This window comes from Apus apus, chromosome 3 (assembly GCF_020740795.1).
Source record: "Apus apus isolate bApuApu2 chromosome 3, bApuApu2.pri.cur, whole genome shotgun sequence".
In the NCBI taxonomy this organism is placed as follows: domain Eukaryota; kingdom Metazoa; phylum Chordata; class Aves; order Apodiformes; family Apodidae; genus Apus; species Apus apus.
Window position 1 is genome coordinate 82,395,458 of NC_067284.1, and position 24,169 is coordinate 82,419,626.

General features: G+C 35.5%; 1 protein-coding gene across 8 annotated transcripts in view; it reads left to right on the top strand.

Annotated features, from left to right (window-relative positions):
• Positions 1-24,169, top strand: part of CEP170 (centrosomal protein 170) — a 92,253-nt gene that overhangs the window by 62,426 nt on the left and 5,658 nt on the right. For 2 of the 8 annotated variants that reach the window (XM_051613528.1, XM_051613535.1), the window contains 7 exons: positions 1,332-1,458; positions 5,308-7,134; positions 11,449-11,499; positions 13,060-13,294; positions 17,999-18,176; positions 19,590-19,757; positions 20,056-20,144. In XM_051613528.1, the coding sequence (XP_051469488.1) occupies positions 1,332-1,458; positions 5,308-7,134; positions 11,449-11,499; positions 13,060-13,294; positions 17,999-18,176; positions 19,590-19,757; positions 20,056-20,144 (2,675 nt within the window). The remainder of the gene's footprint in view (positions 1-1,331; positions 1,459-5,307; positions 7,135-11,448; positions 11,500-13,059; positions 13,295-17,998; positions 18,177-19,589; positions 19,758-20,055; positions 20,145-24,169) is intronic. The other 6 variants (XM_051613530.1, XM_051613533.1, XM_051613534.1 and 3 more) reach the window with 6 other exon arrangements.

Below are 24,169 nucleotides of genomic sequence, written 5' to 3' on the forward strand. Positions count from 1 at the left end.
TCTGTTGTGGAGTTCAGATTTCTGATAGATACCATATCTGTATCTCTTGAATTGGTTAGGTGGTACGCAGAATAGTTGGTGTTTGCTGTAGCAAAGATAATGGGAATGTCAGTCATTTGTTTTGGGATGCAGTTGTTTCATTAAAGATGTAAGTTTACTAGTACAGACAGGAAATAAAATTTTGAGTTGCACCGCCTGGAGATCTTCAACTAACCTTTGAAAGAGCTCCTACAGATTTCCTTAATAAGCAAGCTACTAGTATTTTCATGTACTTCCCATCCCTTTTGTTGATCTTGAATGGTGACTTGTTGTTTGACTTGCCTCTGGTCATGTAACATCTATGGAACTGTATCAATTACTTCTGTCACATGCAGTGCTTTGTCTTTTGAGTCCAATAAATTAGACGGTGTAAACTTCTAGAAGGCTTTGATAGTGTACAGCCTACTTATGTACGTGCATGAGGACACGTATAAGGATCAACTGTTGCCTTTTGTCTTTTTTTGGAGATGTGAGCAAGAGAGATTATAATGTATTGCATAAAACAGTGATACTGTGTTAGATATAGAAACCAATTTTTGAGGAAAAAAAACAACTTAAGGTACTATAACAACTTAAGAAGATGGTTTGATTTTATATTTACTTTTTTATATTTCAAAATTTTCAAGGCTTACAAAGGTTAACCATCAAAAAGGTAAATAAATTTGTTTTCTAGGTCAGCTGCAAAAAATTATGAGATACTGTTTACACTAGCTTCACTGTTACACAGTAGGATGTTTGAAAACTAATCTTTGCTTCTTGCTTTGTTCAGAAACAAATTAACTTATGATGGAAAGGAAAGGAAGATCAGATATCTTACTCTTTCAGTGCTTAATGTAGTCTTTCTCTAATGAAGTAAATAATAATTCATCTGAACAAGTGGGTCTTCTAAACTGGTAAAATATCACTTTTTTTCCTGAAGCACATTTTTAATTTTTGAACACACACACCCTCATAGCCCATGTGTTCTTTCCTCCAGTTCTGGTCTGAGAACTGAAATAACCCAGTTTTAAAGCCAGTATGTGTTCTAATATATTTTATATAGGTTCAAATGTTTAAAAGTTCATTGCACTAGAAAATGTTGTTTATTCTGTACTGATTCTGCAAGTATATAGATTTGTTTGTTTTGTTTGCCGTTCTAGAGCTGGTAATTCTAAAATTTATTCAGGTAAACTGTTTTTTCATCTTTGTCCAGGAATATAGTGTCTGACACATCTGTTCAGGAACAATCTGGAAAGATCACATGCTTTTCATCAAACAGTTGTAATTTGTCTTCTGCTTTTTTTCTTTCTTAGGGAGGTTCTACTGCCCCTGGAGGTAAACGCTGGGTATCACAGTGGGCCAGTTTGGCTGCTAATCACACACGTCATGACCAAGATGACCTCAGATTGGAGTCATCTGTGCCTGCTCCATTAGAAAATGGTATTAAAAGCTGTTCTTGTTGTCATAATTTGTGCTGAAGAGAGATCTCTTTTTTTTCCTTTCATATCCTATATGAAAGAGAAAAAAGGGTGATTATGTACCTACACAAGAAGTTTCCTTAGTCTTAGTGCCTCATCTTCACCTGAAATTCTTTTCTGTGGTTGAGAAGAAACAGCACAAAAACGAGCTCAACAGTAGTGTTGTTTGGCTTGGCAAAAGATTGCAAATATTAAATTGAACATTACTAAAACAAAAATTATAAACAATGTTTAATATTAAAGAAACTTTCACTGTAATGCAGTTTGGGTTGGTCTGCATTCTGTGTTTATTTCCTTAAGTCTTTCTGAGTACTGCCCTCAAACTGGACTTCAGTGGATTGATTGCTGAACAGTCCAACATGAGACTTCATTATTCAGTCATTTTTTAGCTGAACCATAGCATAGTTCCTTTTCTTGAAAACATGCAAACCCTTCCATGTTACTAGAAAACCATAGAAACCTTCTCAGCAATAAACAACTTTCTCCCTTTCTCATGAATGCCAGATTCTCATTAATTTCTCTACTTAGTTAAACTATTTCCTTTTATTTTAACTGATTTATTCTATAAGATCTACATTCCGATTATAAAGGAGTTGCTTACCTTACTTTACTTGTCCTCTGCTATTTTCTTCCTCTCAGTTTCACCTTAAAAATGATGGTGAGGTGGAGTTAATGTAGCTTTTCATTATGAAATTGACTGATAATTAAAAAGGGATGTGATATTAATGAATGTTTCATATTCTGAAAATGATGTGTTCTGTGATAAAGAAGTAACTAATTCTGAGTCTAGTACCTGAGATACGTTTGTCCTGCAGTTCCAGCATTTCCTTTTGTTCCAGATGACTTTTAAATTTCAGCATCAAAGCACAGATTAAGTTTTTTCATTAGGGAAAAAAAAAAATTGAAAAAAAAGTGTTTTAGAAGTGGAAATGCTTTTCAGTGCAATCCACTTAGCAAGATCCACCATCATCTACATAATATGGCCAATACACATTGCAGAGTAGAATAAATTGGTTTTTTCTATAGTTTTGAGCATCTCTTTTGTTTGTTAGATTTTCTTTTTTTTGTTTGGTGTTGTTGAGGTTTTTTGTGCCCCAGAAGTTACATTAACAAGTCTAATGGGTGTTCTCTACTTTTTGATTGTAGCTACTGGCTTTCTTCATTTGTTCAAGAATCCACGTCTGTTTCAATTTCAGAGCAAGCTACATCTTTGACCTATAAGTTAGACTCTAAGAAGTCTGCATTTTCAAATGATAAAACTAAGTCTTTGCTGCTTTCAGAGTGGAACCCTCTGATTCTCTGCCTGCTTTGAGTGCATGCCTGGTCCAGCAGTCAGGCCTTCTGCAAAGAAAAAAATTTGCCTAGTACTGAGTTCTTTGGCCTTGTTGAACTTCATGCAGTTGACCTCAGCCCATTGATCTAGTCTGTCCAAGTCTTTCTGTAGAGCCTTCCGACCCTTGGGCAGATCAACACTCCCTCCCAACTTGGTGTTGTCTGCAAACTAATTCATGAAATAGTTATTTTTCATACATACAGTATGATTGTTGATATTCCAGTGAATGCTTAGAGAATTCTTGCAAAGGGGGAAGTCTTATACTCCAGTTTATTTTCCTGGAACAACAAATGTTGGTGGCCGGACTTCATAGAAAGAGCCCAACAAGGTATGCAGAGCAGTTCTTTATAGATCTCTCCTGGTGAAAAACAAATTAGAATAGAATCATAGAATGGTTAAGGTTGGAAGGGACTTTAAAGATCATGAGGTTCCAGTCTCCCTGCTATGAGCAGGGACACCTTCCACTAGACCAGGCTGCACAAAGCCTCATCCAGCCTGGCCTTGAACACCTCCAGGGAGGGGGCATCAACAAACTCCCCAGGCAACCTATTCCTGCACCTTACTACTCCCATGGTGAATTGACAGATGTTTGTTAATATGTCATTTTATATTGAACAACTAGCAAATTAACTTGCAAAAATAATATTTTTTTTATCCAAGCATTCAAATTTAGAAGAATTCATAGAGCAGTTTTTATTATCTCTGAGTAATAAAGCCTTTTTTCTGACAGCACAACTTCTGTTTGTTAAATGGGCAAGGAGAGCACTGTCATCACTGGAAAAAAAAAAGTTTAGTTTGTAAAAGGGGGGTATTCAGCATCAATTACTTCTTGCAATAGTTCACAGGATGGTTTTATTTTTCTGCCTAAAGAGGATTCTATATCCACAAAGAATTCAATGAATGTGCTTTAGCAAGTAATACTTCATTGTTTTTAATGCTTTTTATACATCTGTAAATTTCTATTTTACGGTGTCTTGTCTGGGTTAAAAGCATTATTTTTGCTCTCTCAACCATAGCAAGTTCTTCATGAGTAGGGCTTTTCCATACTGTGGAAAGAGTGTCTGCTAGCACTGCAGCCTCTTCCGTGATGGGAGGTCTCACAGGGAGAGGCTGTAGCCCCTTGATGAGACAAGACCTGGAGCTGTGGAACAGGCAAGTCGGGAGGAAGAAGGGGGATCTTGCTCTGTTTGGCAGCTTTGAAATATGGTGCTGAATAAGTTTAGGAATGTAAAATTTGCTTTCTACTCCCTGTTGTAATGGTGTTCTGATTTAATACCAATCTGGTATGTACCGACTTTAACCTATTGTGAGAACATAAAAACTTTGTTAGCATATATGGCCTCAGGCTTTTAAAATTTGATTTAAAGGATAGCATAACACACATAGCTCAATTCTTGTATTTGTGAAGCTTACCTTTTTATGTAAGAGTGATCCTAGACCATATTATGCAGCATATATAGTGAAATTACACCAAAGCAGGAAAAAATGTCATAGTCCCTCTGCAAGACTAACAAATGTTCATGAAGTGTTCCCTTACCCCAGTATACTGTTGCAGAGTGTCAGTGAGGTAGTAATTAGCCCAGGATGCCACACAGCCAGGCGATTGTTTGATCACAGCCGGAATTATCCTCGTTTGAGAAGAAATTCTTTCTGTAGCAGAGCAGGAGGAAAGAATGTTGTTCTGTTTTTGCACTCTTAGCCTGGTTCTGAAATTACTCCTTCCCTTTTCCTGCTGTATGCTAGTTTTAAAACCTACACTTTTGGAAGACGGCTTTTTTCTGTCCTGGCCATGTCTCTGTGATAAAACCAGAATGGTTCACAGCAGTAATTCCTTTAGACCTTACTTTAGACCTTAATAGATTCATGGTCAGTATCAGCACTTTGACTTGTATAGAATTAACTGTTCTTTTGCATGACACTCTTTACATTCTCCTTCTAGATGTACAGCAATATTTTTTTGGTATATGTAATCTTTTTAAACAGGAGATAACCATTCTAAATTATGTTAGCACGTTATTTCGTTCGGGTTATATCACAAAATGTATTGCAACAGTGAAATGAAATAATATATCTAGTTGTGTACAACTTATTATAGTTCAGAGGTAGTTTATATAATCCATAAACAGTTTCCAATCTGTAATAAGAGGAGTCTTTCCACTCTTTCCTATAAAGAGGAAATGATGCCTGATGAGAGTAGACAAGCAATAATGGGCTAAATTGGAGAAATTCCAGCTCATTTTAAAGATAAGAAAATTAAGAGTTATGTACCCACATAGGTTGTCAAGATAGTCAAATCTCCATCAACTGAGAATTTTAAGAACTTGTAAAATGTTTTTAAACATTTATCTAATTAATTATCCTGCCATAGAACAAAGGGATGGCCTAAAGACTTTTTACAATTATGTTTTGTCTTGAAAGTTTAATTTCTGTTTACCTTGCTATTGAATGATTTCTCACTTTTTCCTTTTTCATTTTTAGATGCAGACATCAGTGAGTCTGGTATTTCCATTAGAAGCACTGGTTCAGCTGCTTCTATGACCAGCCAAGGCGAGAGAAAGAGGAGGACGCTTCCACAACTTCCCAAAGAGGAGAAAGTGAATGAAAGCTCAAAAACAAAAACCACGTCTCATCAGAGGTCAGAAATAGGTGAAAAGCAAGACACTGAACTTCAGGAGAAAGAAACTCCATCTCTTGCCTTAGATGCTGACAGCAGAGTTATAGCAAAGTCAAGCAGAACAATGAATGGTTTTTCACCCAAAGTTAATGGAGACAAAGTGTTTTCTTTCCCTTGCTCTTCTAGCAAAGAGAGAGTTGAAACTGGCAGAGAAACCTCTGTGGTGAAACAAGCTTTAGCAAAAATTCAACAACAAGAAAGAAAGGAGCAAGGACACTGGACACCCACAAAATTATCCGCTATAAAACCTGCTGCAAATCAGATGGAAAAAGGTAGGGAGGAGATTGCTATGTCACCCAAAACTTTAGATAATCAAGACAAGGCTCCTGGACGTGTCATGGATAAAGCAGAAATTAAGTTGGCACAGAGTGAAGGAAAAAGAAGAAAAAGTGAGGAACCTATTAAAGGACAAAGTCCTAAAGCATCTGGAGGAGAAAAAAAGGAATCTTCAAAACCATTAGTGAGGCAAGGTAGCTTTACTATAGATAAGCCTAGCACAAATATACCTATAGAACTTATTCCTCACATTAATAAGCAAAGTGGATCTGCTGCCCCTTTAGCATCTGCAAACAGGATACGTGACAGAAGTGATTCAATGGACACTGATTCTAGTCTAGATACAACACTCATTTTAAAAGACACAGAAGCTGTAATGGCTTTCCTTGAAGCTAAACTGCGTGAAGAAAATAAAACTGATGAAGGTCCTGAGACTCCTAGCTATAACAGAGATAATTCCATATCACCAGAATCGGATGTAGATACAGCCAGCACGATAAGTCTTGTTACTGGTGACACTGAAAGAAAATCCACGCAGAAACGGAAGAGCTTCACAACCTTATATAAAGATAGATGTTCCTCTGGTTCCCCTTCAAAGGATGTTTTAAAAACTTCTGCAACAAGTGCCAGAGAAAAGATGGAAAAGAAAACTAAAAGTCGATCTTCAGATGGTGGATCTAGAGCTGATGCTCGTAAAACTGTGCAATCCAGTGGAAGAATGAGACAACCATCAGTAGATTTGACAGATGATGACCAAACATCTAGTGTACCTCATTCTGCCATTTCTGATATCCTATCATCTGACCAGGAAACCTACTCTGGCAAATCACATGGAAGAGTTCCTTTTGCTTCAGCAGATGAACTTTTGCATTCCAAAATGGAAGGAAAGTCAGCTAAATCAAAAACCTCTCCTGTTACACTTGGGCAATCTAGTAAATCTACTACTCTTCCAAGACCTCGTCCTACAAGGACTTCACTCTTACGCAGAGCACGGCTTGGTGAAGCCTCTGATAGTGAGCTTGCTGATGCTGATAAGGCTTCAGTGGCTTCTGAAGTGTCCACTACAAGTTCTACATCCAAACCTCCATCAGGGAGGAGAAATATTTCCAGAATAGACTTACTTGCTCAACCGCGCAGAACTCGACTTGGCTCTTTATCAGCTCGTAGTGATTCTGAAGCAACAATAACCAGAAGCACTGCTTCGTCTCGTACCCCAGAAGCTATTATCAGAAGTCATGCAAGGTTAACATCAGTAGGAGATAGTAAAGTTTCTGCTAGAACTCGAGCCAATAGCATTTCTCGACTTTCAGATTCAAAATCCAAATCTTTGGCTTCAGCTCATAATTCTCCTTCAGGTATGTAAGATTATTCAAACTGGTCTTTATACAATACTTGATTTTTTTATATGTGGAAATTTTTATTTACTTTTTTTTTTAATGAAACATTTGTTGATTTTTATTTGGTGGAGTATTTATCTTTGGGGTAAGAGTTTTCCTTGGCAGGGCTTGCAGATGTTTCTCACTTAAAATCATAAAGACAAGAAATCATACTCCTTTAACTCTTTGGATATTTGTTCTAACTTGAAACTGGTAACACAGACTTGCATTGAGGCATTCAGATTTGGCAGTACTGATTGGCATTAATACAAAAACAGCATAGGGATCTCTGTTCAAGTTGTAGTAGAAGTTCAGAAGGTAAGCAGCACTTTTTACTAGATAGAAGATACAATATTTATTTGTAAGGTAGGCTTGTATATGTGTTGATCAGCAAGTATTCCCTGAGCATTCATAGGATAATAATAATTGACGATCAGCTTCCAGATCTGCAAAAGCGAGTTTTGTTTGATCAGCATAACAACAATGAAGTAAAAAATGGAAAAATTAAATGCAAACACTACTAAATATTGCAAAGTTAAGTAATTAAAATGTTTGCCTTGCCTTGAAGTAGTTTCTCTTTTCTGAATCGTAACAATTTATGATTTTATCATTTCCAAATAATCTTCTTTTTATTTTGTGTGGTAGTTTCTTAACAATATTATTTTATGTATGGAAGGAAAAATCCATACAAGTGCTAAGTACCTGCTTTTGTGTTAAAAGTCAACATAACACTTAAAGTGCAAGCAGTGTTAATTCAGCTAGTTTTTTTTCCAACAGCAATATGAAGTCAATCAAAATTCATGGCCATTCTAAATAAGTCAACTGTCCTGGAATGAATGTCTAAAATTAACATCCTCTAGCTTTTTGAATTGACATACTACTAGCTTGTCTTCATTTGAGGCCAGTTCACAATCTAAGAAAAACTAAATAGAATAGCTTCCAGTGTTGTGTGTTGCTACTGAGAATATATATTCTCCTGTACTGTTTCCCATTCAGAGTAGATAGAAATGTTTCCCACAGTTCTACTGCCCTTATGTTGTTTCCATAGCATAAATATACCTGCTTAGGATTCTTAGCAGTGTTTATTCCCCAGACAGGTATCTTTTGGCTCTGTCATTTATAAGCCGAATAGAAATTTCTGTAGAGATACAAATAAGGTGTTCACTGAATTATAAATTTCAATCTCTTTAATATTATGACGGGTGTCTACAAAGATACAAGAAAAGGGAGAAACTTCAGAGAAAACCTCAGTCTTTCCTTGTAAGGTATCATTGGAAAGGAACATGTACAATTTTAATCAGTTTCAAATTGATGTGTTCAGCCTGAAGGGTGGCAATATTAGGTCAGGGAAGAGCATCAGTTAAGACTGCTTTTACATGTTTACTTTAATAATTGACACTAATTCACACTGCTATGTTGCAGATTTTTGAAAAGGTACATTTCAGATGTTACTTGTCATTTTGCTGCTTGTGTTTTTCACAAAACTATATATGGATTTTGAGTTTTGTGTCCGTGTGAACTATTGCATACTTCCTCAACTTTTTGCCCGGTTGCTGAATTGAAGTGGTTTGCTGCTTCTGTTCAGGGGAGTGAGTGTATCTTTGCCCAGTTTACTAGTCTGTTTGAGTCATCTTTGCTTAATGTTTATTTCATTTATCTGCATTGTACAGTCAAAGTTTACTGTAGCTTGTATAAAATACTCTGGTTTTGAGAGGGAAAAGATGCCATCTTCTGATGAGCTACCCCAACATAACAAGCTAGGTGTTTTAAAAAGACCATTGTTAGAAAAAATTACAGTAGAAATAGCTTCTGTCATTAAAACATTTATCAGTTTATATATCAAAATCAGAAAGAAGCCTGTGTGGATGTAAAGGTGAGAATCTGAAAAGAATAAATAAAGCAGTCAGATACTTTTAAAACAAAGTAATTGCTTAATAAATCAATCAAGGCTTTTATTAAGTAAAGAATATTATTACTACCCTTAAGGATTTGGAGTTCCAAAAAATCTATTGATATCAATAACCTCATTGTATGATTTTTTTACTGAACTATTTGGAGTAATCTTCAGGAAGAACTAAATGACCATAGAAGTGTGTGTGTGTGTGTATATATGTGTGTATATATATATAATAGGAGATAAACATATATATATCTCTCCTATTATATGTAGACCACTACTTAGTACATTCCCATTTTCCCATTGGCATCTTATAAAATGATGCTAATAACTACCCAACACATCAAGTTATTAATATTACTTTATCCATAGCTAAATTAATTTAAAACATCTTTCAATATAATGTGTTACTTGTATGGAATATGTAAAAATGTAATGTAGTAGAAGCAATTAGATCCAAAGCATGTAATTCTTGAATTTAACTTTCTTTCTAGAAAAAACAACAATTCACTCAGTTTTAGTTCTTTTGGCAATTACTAATGAAGCACCTGACAGAAGTGTCTCAACTCTTTGAATGTGTTTTACATTCAATTTAAGTTGAATAATGTTATCAAGGTGTAAAAATGATATATTTTGCTGTCTCACTGGACCTGCACGTACTGATCTTGCCAATATAGGGTATGGGTTTTTTTCTTTTACCAAAAGACAGGTTACTATCTAAGTGTTAAAAATGTTGCATGAGTCTTCTCATCAGAGTTTAGTTGACATTACCATGTTGTAGATCACTCAACATTAACAGCAGAATCTTGCTTCTTAAATCCAGTCAACCAAAGAGAAAATTATTTCTGTGTTTCCCAGGTCGTTTTGAATGTTCAGACATACATGCCTGGATAAAGGTGGCAAAAAAAGCTGCCATCACTAGATGATTTTTGGTCTTTTTTAATTGCTTCCTGAGGACGAACTGCAGCATAACAGCATTCAAATTGTCAGAGCTTTCAGCAAGTCTGTAATTTCTAGAATCTTTTTTAAGCCTTGACACAGTTAAGTATTGCTTACTTTTAAATGAAAGAGCAAGCACATAAATGGAACATCTTGGATGAGAATTGCCAACATTAAAGTAATTACCAGGTTGTTTCTGTGGCAGGAGGCTTGATAACACTATGAAGACATGTAAAGCAGAATTAGCCATTTTATAGCACAAGCAATGAAAGATTTAATCAACACACTGAATCATCGAACAGTAGTGTGTGATCAATAAAAACAGAAGACCAAAGACCTCACAATTGTGGAGGAAAGTTTAAGGTGATGGTAAAGATGAAGCTGTGTACTGGGAAAATGGGGGCAGGATCAGGCCTAATGCGGAAGTGCTAAGCTGCAAGTGTGAAATTCAGCATTGTGTCAGAACAGAGAGATGTTGAGCAGCTAGTTGTGTGTTTGGCAGTTCTGCTGGCTGGTTGACCTAGCTGTCATTGCAAATAAGCAGCACAGAGGTTGATCAAAGCTGGTGAGGTATCTCTCAAAAAAAAACAAACCCAAAACAACAACAACCACAAAAAAAAAACCACAACCACAAAAATGTAAGAGAGAAAATCCTCGTTAAACTGCACTGTAACTTTTTTGCACTACTGAGCATAAAATCTGAGGATCTTGGAAATGGATGAACCTTGAGAAGGCAATGCATCAATAAGAGCATTTTATCAGAGATACGCTCAATAGTCTGTCCTCAGATCTTAAAATTGAGATTACGCTGTCCACATCATTAAATTTGCCAGTTTAAGGTATTATACGTTATACTTCTCACAGCAAATCAGGTTTGTCTGCTGATTAATTTAGCCAGGATTTTGGAGGATTTTGTAGTAATTAGTGCTGATACTCAGTCTTTGGTGTCCGAGGTAACATTGCAGGAATCTATGTAAACTGTAATGAAAGTTTGGAGCTGCATGATGTATGAACAGTTTTAAAAGCTTACATGTGCAAATGTATAGCTAGCTTAATGGGAAACATGCTTGGATATTGCTTGTCATGAATCACACAACTGAGATTTTTACTGTTCAGCCTACAATAACTTTTTCCCCATATTAGTAAGAAACTTGTTGATGACACAAACATTTTAAGGCCATAACATTTAATAGCCTCGAAACATTATGAGAGATTTTATTGTACCATGTAGACAATTGTTTTTGATTTCATTTCAGTTAGTATCTCTGAAATGTTTAAGCTTTTACAAAAATCATTATTTTTCATTAAGTGTATAATTTAAGTATCTTCTCCTAAAAACTGGGGGTGGAAAAGAGGATCTAAGAGTAATCTCATCAATATAACTTATTTAAAGCAAATGCTTCTAATTTGAATGTGTTAATACGAATTAACATGATAAAACACTATTTTGTACACAGAGAAATCCAAGCTTCTCCCAGACCCAGATCCTGATGTTGAAACTTACAGTGGTAGAGTACTAGAAATCAAATCTGTTTCTGATATTTCACTTCTCATTCAATTTTTAGTTTTTAAATAAATGGTTACATATGCTCATTGTACAGTGATGAGTTGCTGGACTAGCTCACTTGAGCAGTTTCAACATAAATTTTATATTTAATTTGCACATAATTTGAACCAGGACAAAGAATTTAAACAAAAATGGATGATAAAATGTGGGCCCAACTCATAAGGTCTTTGGACTTTGGTCACGCGTTACTTGCATGCTGTTAGTGGGGAAATGTGCTTTTTCTGCTTATGTTCCACTTCCCTAAGATCAAAAACTAGTTTGAAACCTCTAAAAAGAGAACAGTAAATGACTGGAGAGACATTTTTATTTTCTTAACTAAATTTAAAATATTAAAAAAATATATTCAAACTAGACATTATTTGAATCCTACATTTAAACCTGAACAAATAATGCAAGCAGATTTTTACTTTCAGCATTAATAATGCATTATTTATATGAGGGAAGGGATATATCCTTATACACGAATGTCATATTCTGCATAGTGTAATTTACTTTAATTACTCGTTACTTACATTTATATTGATGTTTGTCATCTGTGATTTATTTTTAAGTGTGTCAGGAGAAATCACTATTACTTCTTGCATTTTTCTTGTACTAAAAAAAAAAATACATTCTTTGAATAATTATTTTAAGCACCAAGAGGGGATCATACACTCTTAAACAATTTTACAATAATTATAGAGCCTCTTGAATGTCAGTGAGTTCTGCGGACTAAAACCTCTGCAAGAATTTAGCAGGCTGTCATTCTGAGCATTTATTTGCACTTACTGAGAGCTCTTCCTGCTGGGAGTGTTTGAGAACAGCATATCCAAGATGCATTTTCTAGACTTTGGTAATTCATAAGAGGACCAGAGCCTCCTACTTAGTTTCATTTCACTTCAGGCTCTTTTCAGCAACATGGCTGTAAATGCTTTATGTGCTACTTGTGAGAAGATAGGCTTTTTGCTCTGATGCTGCCGGTTTTGTAGATGTGCTGCCAATTTTTATAACACAGTATTAATTTTCACATATTTTTCCTGATCTAAATACATAATGCATAATCTAGGGGTTTTATGCTTTTCTTATGTAAGCATGCATGTCTGACTTGCTGTCAGCTCCATCCTTCCTTCACGTCTCTTCATTTTTATGTGTATCACATAAACCTTGAATGAAACTTGGGGAAAGATCTGCAGAAAAAGTGCAATCTGACCATATACTTAAATGTTAATGAATTGGGCCCTTGTTTTGTAATACAGTTTGACTGAGCTCTTACACAGTTACTGGCTTTTACATCTGATTTCACTCATCATTATACAAAGAGCATCCGGTTTATGTTTTTTATTAATCAGTATTTATTATTTAACACAAATTTTGTAGCTTTCTTTTTAAGATGTAGTAAATAAACCTCTTGTGAGGTACTGGGTTTGATAATGAATAGTTGTATATTTTTGTGATGTTACTGATTACTCTTTCTTATTAAAGTTGCAATAATAATTCTTTTTTAATAATTAAACTAATTTAGTAAGTGCAAGATGGAGGCGCTTTCCTACAGATTATGCTTCCACCTCAGAAGATGAATTTGGATCAAACCGTAATTCCCCTAAACATACCCGTCTACGTACTTCTCCAGCCCTGAAAACCACGCGGCTGCAGAGCACTGGGACAGCAGCTCAAAGCAGCAATACATTCAAGCACAGAATAAAGGAACAGGAAGAATACATTCGTGACTGGACTGCTCACCGAGAAGAAATAGCAAGGTTGGTTTTAAATGAGTGCCTCTAAAACAAAGATTTGTGCCTGACAAGTTATATAGGTACCTATATAGGAGAAAGAGTGTTGGTGGATTTTCTGTATCGTTCTACTTACTGTTTTCATTCACTACCTGAATGGGTAATTTAAAATTCTTCTGATGAGAGGCTGACAAACAGAATACTGGTTGTTTTTTCCAGCACATTTCATCTCTTTCTAATGGAAAATTATAGTTATTTCTGACTTAGGATAGCCAGATTCCAGATTATGAACTTCTGGTTGCATTAATGGGACTTGCAGTGATACCTTGTGTAGAACTCTTAGATGCTAATGGTGTGTTTCCTGGGGCTGAAGTGTCTCTGAGTTTGTACTGCCTTTACATTCATATTGAGGTACAATTTCACATCTGGAAGTGTTCAAGGACAGATTGGATAGGGCTTGGAGCAACCTGGTCTAGTGGGAGGTGTCCCTGCCCATGCAGAGGTTTCGGAACCAGATGAAAAAGTGATTTTTGCAGTTTGAGAGACCATATTATCATTTTAATTTTTTGTTATCTAGACATTATTTCATGTTAGATGTTTTCTGATTTAAATCAGATTTAAATCAAAAAGTAATTTATTTTGTTGCGAGTCCCTGAGATTATTAGAGCAGTTGCTCCATGATTGCTAATGGCACTCTGCTTCAAGTGAGTTCTACGTTCTGGTGTAACCAATTTTTCCCATATCGTGTAATATCCAAGCAGTGAAAACTTCAAATACTTTGTACTAAATAAATAAAATTATGTAAGTACATTAATGTTATTTGTAACTTAGATGCCAGTGTTCGGGTTCTGAACTTTTTCACAGAACTTGATTTGGAAGCCTAAACAAGAAAAGTGTTTTTCCTTTTAAAATTATTCTTAACTCTGTCATCTTGTAGATGTGAAGCATTGTGTTTTGATTAGTGTGATTAATTATTTTTGTTTCCTCTTCTTGGTAATATTTTTCAACATTTGTTTTTCTAGTATGCTTTGTGCACAGGGAAAATTCTTAGGAGAGTCTGTGATAGCACCTTAATAGATCATGAAATAAGCATCTTCAAAGCATCTTCCTAAGACATCACTTTCTTTGCAGGAGTCTAAAGTTATAGGAGGGAATGTGTGTATATGGGGAAAAGAATAGAGATAGCTCTAGCATGCCACGTCCTCCTTATAAGAAGTACTGCTGAACTGCTACTTTGTTAAAACTTGCTACATTTTGGTCACTAGGAGAGATTGACACTGGAAGTAACTGATGATTCAGTTTGAACTTACCTCATAGTTAGATTTGTGGGTATTTTTCTTCCGTTGGCCTTCTTACCATATATTCATTTAGATACTGGTTTTAAATTTATTTTGAAGACTGTATAGTTACCATACCTCTTTCAGCTTCTTTATTTCTAGTGGAAATGGTGAGAAGCTCAAATCAGTATTGCTGAATTTGTCATTGTGTAAAGAAATTTCACACAAACTGCATTAAACTAGTATATTTGAGGTTGAGAAAGCTAACAGTATTGTTCCCCTGACTTTAACTTCTGTCCTTTATAAGATCATTTTTGTCTCCCTTCACCTTGCTAACCATAGTTTCCCCTCTGTCGTTGTCTCCCCTATTTTTTTCCTTCCTAGCCCTCAGTCCAGCCTCAATGATCAGAGTCCCTGCAACACTGTTTAAAGTTTTTAAAAGAGGAAAAGTTAGTTACATAATCTGATTTAAATTGGTTTAATTTTTGTTAAATAACTGATTAGATTAGGAGGGTATGAAGGCTTCGTGAAATGATGTGGAGTTGAAATTAGTGGAGAGAGACTGTACGACATACATTTAATTGCTTCCATGTTTCCATCATACTGTCTTTTAATGGGTCTTCCAAGGATGACCCAGTTTACACTTTTCACAGATGTAAAATTGGAAAGAGGTGTTTAAAAAAACTTAATTCAAAAACTACATTTGATCTAAACCCACTTTGGCCTGGAGGGAATATACAGCCTCAGATAACAGGAGCTTCATGTATATTCTATTCAAGGATTTTTAAGTATTATTATAAAATAAATTGACTCAGTATAGGAAGTGTGACATAGTAGACTAAGCATAAAAATGGTTTTGGTGATCCAGCAGTTCAGAACTATTGCAGGTATCTTAGAAGTATTCCTATTTCACTGTGTTTTTTCTAAAACTGTGGGTCTTCTTTCACTGCAGGTAAATAAGAACTAGAGATCCAGGCTGTTGGAAAAGATGGTCATGCTCTCTTCATCCCAGTCCCCATGCTCTCACCCTTTTCCTTGTGTTGGAATCTGTGTCTGCCCCTTATGTAACTGTGTAACTGCAGGAGTCTGCTCACTGAGCAAATCTAATAGCAACGTTTCCTGCAGCAGGTTGGGTGATTTAGGGAATCTGAGGTTTATTTTAGTTTTGCCCTCCTGAATTGATTTGCCTTGCTAGGTCTGATCCAAGAAGCAGTAGAATTCTGCAAGGCAGCCTACAATTGTAACAGAGTAAATAATATGCACCTCAAGCCTAAAGCTCTTGTCCCTGATTACACAGAACATTATATGTAAGCAATACTTTCTGGTTTTAAACGTTAGTGCAGAATGACTTGAAAACTTCATTTATGAAGAGTCCAGTTCAGTTCTCAGCTGGTTTCTAGTGTTCTTTTTGACAATGCTTTTTGTCTAGTACTTTGTCATTTCTATACAGAAGCATGATTGAGTATTGACATTAGCTTACTATCACATTGAAATTAATTCCAGATATTGTTCACTTGACTAGTGTTTACCTATGATGATTGTCTAACAAGTTGTTTGCCATCCATGTTAGAGTTGTTTACTGTGCTATTTTAAGGGTTCATTTGGATTCATTTTACTGTAGACATCTGCCACTTTTGTGTAATTTTGATTGCTTGGTAAGAACTGGATCGAAGTCCTGGTGGCATATTGAAGCATTGCTGATTTTTATGGAGAGTTAAGTCCTAGTTGATGGAAATTGTTTATGTTGTTTAATAACATTTGTCTTCTGGATGATTTGCTGATAATTTAAATTTCCTGGGTTTTATTTTCTTCAGAACTTTTCATTAAATACCAACATTTGACACAGAAATTAAAATGTGTTTATTAGCACCTTCTTTAAGTGATGTAGTTGTGTGAAAGAAAGTAGGTATCTCTACTATTTAGAATATTCAAACCTTGGAGTTTTAATGGTACATATATATAAGAAAAGGAAATACAAATAAAAATTTAGCCAAAAGATGTAGTGATTAGGTTAAATTACTTAATGCAGTAGTAGGCACTTACCATACTTTAATTTCTTAAAATGAGCATTGACTTTGTTTCTGCTCTAGTGTTCCAGACTTTGTTAGATGGAGTTCAGAAGTACTGTCTCGAGTGGTCATGGGTAATTGCTGCATATCCTTTTACAGCCCTATCCTGGTTATATATTACGTGTGTATCTATGCTGCACAAGGTTGCACTGCACGTTTGCAGGTTGCTGATGATTAGCTGCAAAAGTCCAGTGTTGTAAATTGTCTGGAAACATCTCTAATTACGTTTGCTTTTGTAGTTTAAATTCTGCTCACTCATTCTTAAACTGTCTCTAGGTAGTGGTGTCCATTCTTCTTGACTTGGAGACAAAGTGAAAATAGAGAGCAGTAAGCAGCTGACCTCTAACAAGCACTGAAAATAGCAGAAGGCAGTTCACCTCTAACAAGCATTGGCCAGCACAGTGTGCATCACTGTCACATGGCTGTGCAACCCCTTCCGCTTCAGTGGCATGTGCTGTTGTTCACACAGTCCTTGGTGGGGCAGAATTAGTACTGTTGACTTCTATGCCTTCACTCCTCTCAGACAAAAGTATGAAAGGGGATCACTTGGTGGGCTGCTCTGAATTCTAGGTCTTCTGAACTGCTTCATCCATGTGGGAGATTCAGGGTGTCATATTTAGTTTGGTGGCTTTCAGCTTTTGCATATTTTTTCCCTCTCCTTTTTGGGTGTCCTGGAGATAACTAGCACAAGCAGAGCTAGGCAAGCTTCGCCCCTGTGCTGAGCAGAATACAGAGCAGAGCAATTTTCTAATGTGGCAAATCAGAATATAGGAAAAGGAATCTTCAACTGATCCGTAGGATGTATTTGCATAGTGCAGTCATCTACAGGTTTTTACAGGCATGTTTGGTTTTTCCAGATAGAAAGTCTGTCTTGATTAAATTTGAGCATTGAGGGTACTGGTCTGGAATTTCAGACATGTAAGCAGCTTGATCTGAGCAAGCTGCAGAACTGCTGGATAATTACAGGTCCTGAAGAAATCCTTTGCAATTAGGTGAACTGAGATATAAATTAAATATATTCCGGACATTTTGGATTTACTGCAAGCACACAGGTGGTCTCTGCAGTCTTTTCAGCTTCTTTCAAGAGCATCCCATGTGTGTATCTTCTGCTCATCTCTGCCTAGGAGTCCTAGAAAGAAAACACAGATGCTCTGTCTTCTGAGATTGCTTTCTACCTTCTTCCTCTAGAAAGGCATGTTGTTAAAAGCTTAAGTTAAAAATTTGCTTTTGTAGTTCTACATATAAGCTTTCAGTTTAGAAGGGCATACCCGTTTTCATAGCCTAGTTATCAGGAACTAGAGCTTTGAAGCTCAAAAGCTGCAGGTTGGGCTCTACTGATACATAGTTATTTGCAGGGGAAAATGTAACGCTGTCTTTTTTGCTAGGATCAGTCAAGATCTGGCTCTCATCGCACGGGAAATCAACGATGTAGCAGGAGAGATAGATTCAGTGACTTCATCAGGCACTGCCCCCAGTACCACAGTAAGCACTGCTGCCACCACCCCTGGCTCTGCCATAGACACTAGAGAAGAGGTAGGAGATCTTCATGGAGAAATGCATAAGGTTCTTCCTTTTCTTTATTTCTTTTGCTTTTAGCATTTTGCACAGCCTTTTTTAGTTATTTTCACTCAACCCGTATGCATGATCTTTACATTTCTTTATTTAAAGTTCTTTTCTCTTACTTTTCAACAACCAACCATGAAATTACTCTGTGAACACAGCTTGTCAAAAGGATGCATAATATCTGTCTGTCTCTTTTTTTCCATGAAACACAGAACAAGATAGTTACTTGTTTCTTGCTTATCTGTAGCCTTAGATACCATTGGATAGTATCTAAGTGCATTTAAAGATACTAGTGTCTGCACAAATATATATAAATGCATACATTTAATACTTTGCATAGCTATTAAAAAAGAAAAAAGTCCCTCTTTTCACAGATAACATAAAAGTTTCATCTTCTTAGCACTGAAATACTTAGGTACCATGAATTGACAATAACTTTAGATTTTCTTTCTTAATTACATTGTCAAAAACTGCCTTGAAATAAGTTTGCCTTGCTTCTAATAATTCTTGCTTTCTTTTATTATCTTTGGTGTACTCTATGAAAGCACTGACTAACTTGTTTTAGTAACCAGCAGAGGCCTAATACTGGTAAACATCTTAATCTGAAGTTAAATCATTGCTTTCTACCATATTAAAATTCACCCTAATATTTTGTAAATGTTTACTATGTTTTTTTCTTCATAGTATTCCTTTCAAAATGTGTTCATTCATTTTCATGTGCATAAAGTTTTGTTAATACATTAGTTTACTGTGTTTAGTATAATAGTGTATTTTTCTGTGGAAAAAAAGATATAAACAGTGGTAAGAAATCTGCGTGCTGGGCAATGAAAAAAATTATAACTGCACTCACATAGATTTTGGTTTTCATTTTTATGGATTTATGGCTAAACTTAAGGAAGTGCTTATTTTCTCAGATCCAGTTAGATCACTCTGATTTTTATATTACTAAATAATTATTTTCTTCTTTAAAAACTACTGTGCAGTGTGTACATACTGCAGGTGGCAGTATCTCCTTAAAGTAGGATTAGGTGTTTCTGTACCACTGTGACTAATCTGAAAAAAAACCCTAAGTTCGATAGTACTGTACTTAATTCCACAGATATATTCCATTAGTCAAAATAATAAATTATTCAATACCAGTTTATAAGTAATTGTTATGTTACCTGCCTGTGAGCAAAATTTCAGTGGGGTAATCTAATTTTGCCATGTATATCAAGGTAATTGAAAAATAAAATGTTCATTTTTACAGGATATTGTTACACAAGAGATGCATCATTTTATACTATGTAAGACACCAGAATAATTTTTATTTGATAGGTTTCTAGTAAACTGTTTCAGAAGAAAAAAAAATCAATCTGATTTTTCCATGTATCCAGTAGGTTTCCTAAACTGCATTTTTCTTTTACCCCCTAGCTGGTTGATCGAGTATTTGATGAAAGTCTCAATTTTAGAAAAATCCCTCCACTGGTGCATTCCAAACCACCAGAGGGGAATGGTCGGCCTAATGGTGCTAGACCTCAGCTAACAGAGGCCCTTGATCCCCCAACAATTACCCGGAGAAGGACTTGGAGCAGAGATGAAGTGAGGATTCTTCTTAGTAATGTGTCTATTTTAAGCTTTTGCTATTGTTTCTCCACTGATATTCTAGACATTATCCTTTTTTTCCTATCTGTAGCAGGTGGCATTAGTACTTGGAAAACATTATTTCTATGTTATTTACTTTGCAAAATGTTCAAATATGATTGTATATTATACTTATTAGAACAGAAGTATGATTTTTATAAAGTCATATTAAAAATTATTTTAAAATATATGGAATCATTTTTATTCAATTGCCATTAAACTAATAATACCCTTTTTTCTTAAAAACTTACTGCAGGTTATGGGAGACAGTTTGCTGTTGTCCTCAGTCTTCCAGTTTTCTCGCAAGATAAGACAATCTATAGACAAAACAGCTGGCAAAATCAGGTGGGCTTTTAAAAACTACTGTTATTACTGAAAATTACCTGTTCTCATCAATGTTCTTACTAGTAGAAGAGAGATGTATATTACAGATAGAGCAAATGTAGTTACTAGCAACTTGTTCTTCAGGAAAGCATTGTTACTTATAGCTTTTTTTAGCATTCCAAAAGATTTGGGATTAATATGTTACTTACAGCTTTTTTAGCATTCAGAAAGATTTGGGATTAATAATTTTTCTACTGTTGCTTGTGTGTATTTCACATTATATGAAGATAAATTTCAGCAAAGTTTACATGAACAGAACAATATCCATCATACTTGCAGCAGAGGAGCTGTTCCAACGTATGCAAATGCTCTGCAAAGTCTGTGAGACCTATATTCAAGTCTTGTAAAACTCCATTGCTTATTATAATAAGGTTAAAATGTTGCTAAACTGTAGAAGTTTCCAAAGTTGTAGGGACCACCCATTTCAATAAACCCTCCTGTAAAAGAACTTACTCTGGAGACAGTGTGGTCGCTGTTGAGTTCTAAATCTAAAATAACAGATGTAACCACCTGTTATTTTTAACTGAAAATACCTGCTTAGATAGTTAGATTCCTCCATAAAATGTCATGATAGCTAGCAGGAAGTACAGACATGTCAAAACTGATTATTACATGTTGCTCTACCAACAGCTCCATTTAACTTGAATAAATGAGTGTACAACCATATGTTGACTGCTTTGGTTGGCAAGAATAAAAGAAAATTCTAAAGACAAAGTTCAGGATTGTATAAGTCACATGTCCTTCTTCATGGCTTTCTGCAGTTAATATTTTAAAAATAGAGTACATTAAAAATGAGAGTCATTTGCCTGACCTTCATGTGTCATTTTCTGAATGTGAGAAAATATTGTAATTGATTGGTTTGTCTAGGAAGAGTCAGATACTGAAATTTTTGATGGGTGACAGATTAATCACCAAATCACAAGTTTATTTCAGCATGGGGTGCTGTCACTATTAAAAGCGGCAAAATACTAATCTATCTGAGGGTTATATTCTTGTGGAGGTACCAAAAAAGCCACTTGACTGTAGAACTTTATAAGAAAATAAAAAATTTATATAGAGCAGTAAAAACTGTGATTTATCTGCCATTTCTAGTCCTGCTGATTCTAGTAGGAAATTCTGAAATAAAAAGAAAGCATCACATTAATTTTTGGGTTAAGCATAATTTTCTGCGAAAATACAGTGACATCCAAAAGGAAGTCTGCTTACAAATATCTTTTTTTTTTTTTCCTTTTAAAGCTCCATCATTGGAACAGGCATCTTGCTTATTAACTGACTTATTTGTGGTAGACATCTAGGATAATAGGTATCTTAAATTCCTCAGAAGAAGTAGATACTAGATGCTCTACTTTTTTCATCATGATGAACTTTCTTGATGGTTGGCAGTTTCTGATCTGTGAATACATTGCTAGCACAGCTGTAGTTTACTTAATGCAATATACTGAGTTTGATACAGTGAGCTGAAACATACCTATGTGTGCAAATTCATCCTGAGAAAAGCAGGTAACCGTAAAATCAAGTCTTACACTTTCCTGATCATTTTTCTGACCTTAAAAGGTAAGTCAGCTACAGTAGGTTTTGCAGTGAGAAGACCTTTGTGGGTTTAGCAGTGCTCTGCAATGTGAATGCAGCGTTACTGGCTTGCTTTGTAGCATGCAAGTACCTCTTCACTCAAGTGAAATGTAGGCAAAGCATTCAGGTCAGTGCAGGAACTACTTGGTCAGTCTCTGCATTCTCCTGTGCATCCTGCAAACTAGGGACAGAGCACAACCAAGTAAGGAAGTTCAGATTTGCCCAGAAAGTAGGTCTGAGAAAGGCAAGAGCAGAAGGCATCATGCATCTGTAAATACCTTGTTGTAATACAAAGAGCATGGTTAGAAGGGGGAAGAGCAAGGGAGACAGAGATTAAGACCCACCCCTCCCCTCTCCCCCCCCCCCCCCCCAAGAGAATCATAGAATCATCAAGGTTGGAAAATACCTTCAAGATCATCAAGTCCAACCATCTGCCCTACAACCCCTAACCACTAAACCATCTCCTGAAACACCATGTCTACCCATTTTTTTAACACCTCCAGGGATGGTGCCTCCACCACCTCCCTGGGCAGCCTGTTCCAATGCCTCACCACTCTTTCTGGGAAGAAAACTTTCATAATATCCAATCTGAACCTCCCCTGGTGCAGTTTGACCCCATTTCCTCTTGTCATTAGGTCACTGATCACTAGGGAGAAGAGGCCAACACCCACCTCACTACAACTTCCTTTCAGGTAGTTGTAGAAAACAATGAGGAAAATGTACTAAACGAAGGACTGAAAAAAATGTCGTAAAAAGGAAATGGACTTCCTAAAATCAAGGCAAAACCAAATAATTACCTATGAAAAAAAAAAACAAACAACTACCTATGAAGTGTAAAGGTTTCAAATTGTAAAAAATAAGACATTACCTGTAAAAGAGAGTAAAACTGAAAAGAGCACCTACACAAGCAGGGGTAATAATCACATACATAAAGACAGAAGTATTTTGATAGAACATGAGCAAGAAGGTAAGTGAAAAAAACAAGCAGTGTCACAATAATGTCTGTGTTTTTTCTACTAGAGCTATTTACTACTATGTTCCTGCTGATTTCCAGCGTGATATAAATGCTATTAAAGTACAGAAAGTATAGCTATGTGAGATTCTCTGTATACTGAATCAAAATATTTTCTGGTTTTTTATTACTTTTATTTTTATTTTTTCCTTCCCAAAGAAGAAGTATATATTATTTACCCTTTGTATGCTTTGTACATTAATACACTAAAGTCACTTGCAGAAGTGGTCATTTGCCTTCATCCCATGACATTCTGTCATGAGAGTGGCACTTCCTCTCACTGAAACATCTGAAAAAACATGTTCTGAAGCAACAGAGTGAAGACCTCAGAGACAGAAGAAGAATTAAAGCAGCTTCTGGGTGGGCTCCCTGTAGACCTCCGTGTACTGATAAGACAGACTACGTGTTTTGAAAAATTACTTTCTTGACAGGATAATAACAGAGAGTGGGATTTTCCGTGGACTATCAGTAACTGAGGAAAGATTACTAGAAATGCAGTGCTAAGTCTCCCAGCTTTCTTTCAAATTCTTAACTTTAGGAGCTGCAATGTATCATGAATTTCCACCTTAAAAATTACTTCATCAGAGACTTACCTACACTAAGAATTTATTTAAAATTTACTACTTTTTGATCATTATTTTAAATTGGTTTGTTTGCTTATGTAGAAGTTTTACTGCAGCTGTGTGTGTACTTTTAACTCTGAAATACCAATTAGAGAAGAGTGGACTTGGACTCTATGTCATCGTGGTGTCACTTAAAAAAATATACTAATACTGGCACATTTGGTTTTTGTTGGGGTTTATTGTGTGTGTTTTTCATTTGTGCAAATGTAGTGTTTGTATTTATGATATGACAATGAAAAAAATTCTTTATCACATCAGGGAAGCAAAACAAAATGGGGAATCTCACAGTATGCTTTAGGGTTTTACAAATAATAGAAGTGACTTTAAATTGCAATTCAAGGGATACTTTTATTACTGAATTTGTATATATGTGTCTTGAGACTTCAATGAAAACTTCTATGAGATGCATTTTTCTTTTAATTTCCTGAAGTTTTCTATTTTTCATTACGTTAATGTAGAATAGAAATGTAAAAGAGTTAAATTTATTTACCATTGTTAATCTTTATCTTCTATTTTGTAATTGCTGTAAAATATAGTGTTAATAGGCAGTTCTGTTACTACTATAAAATAGTTGAATTTTTTAAAAGTTTGCAGTGCCAGAGGAATCGGCTGTCTTTTCAACATCATAAGCAAGTACAGAACTGTTTTAATGTGAATAATAATTAGATTGCTCAAGCTCTGTGTGCTTCCCTGAAAATTGAAGCTGTATGGTTGTATTTTGTCAGGTTTCACTATTTCAGATTTTAGTTCTATTCAGTGCTCCCTCAGTGCTTTGTTGTATT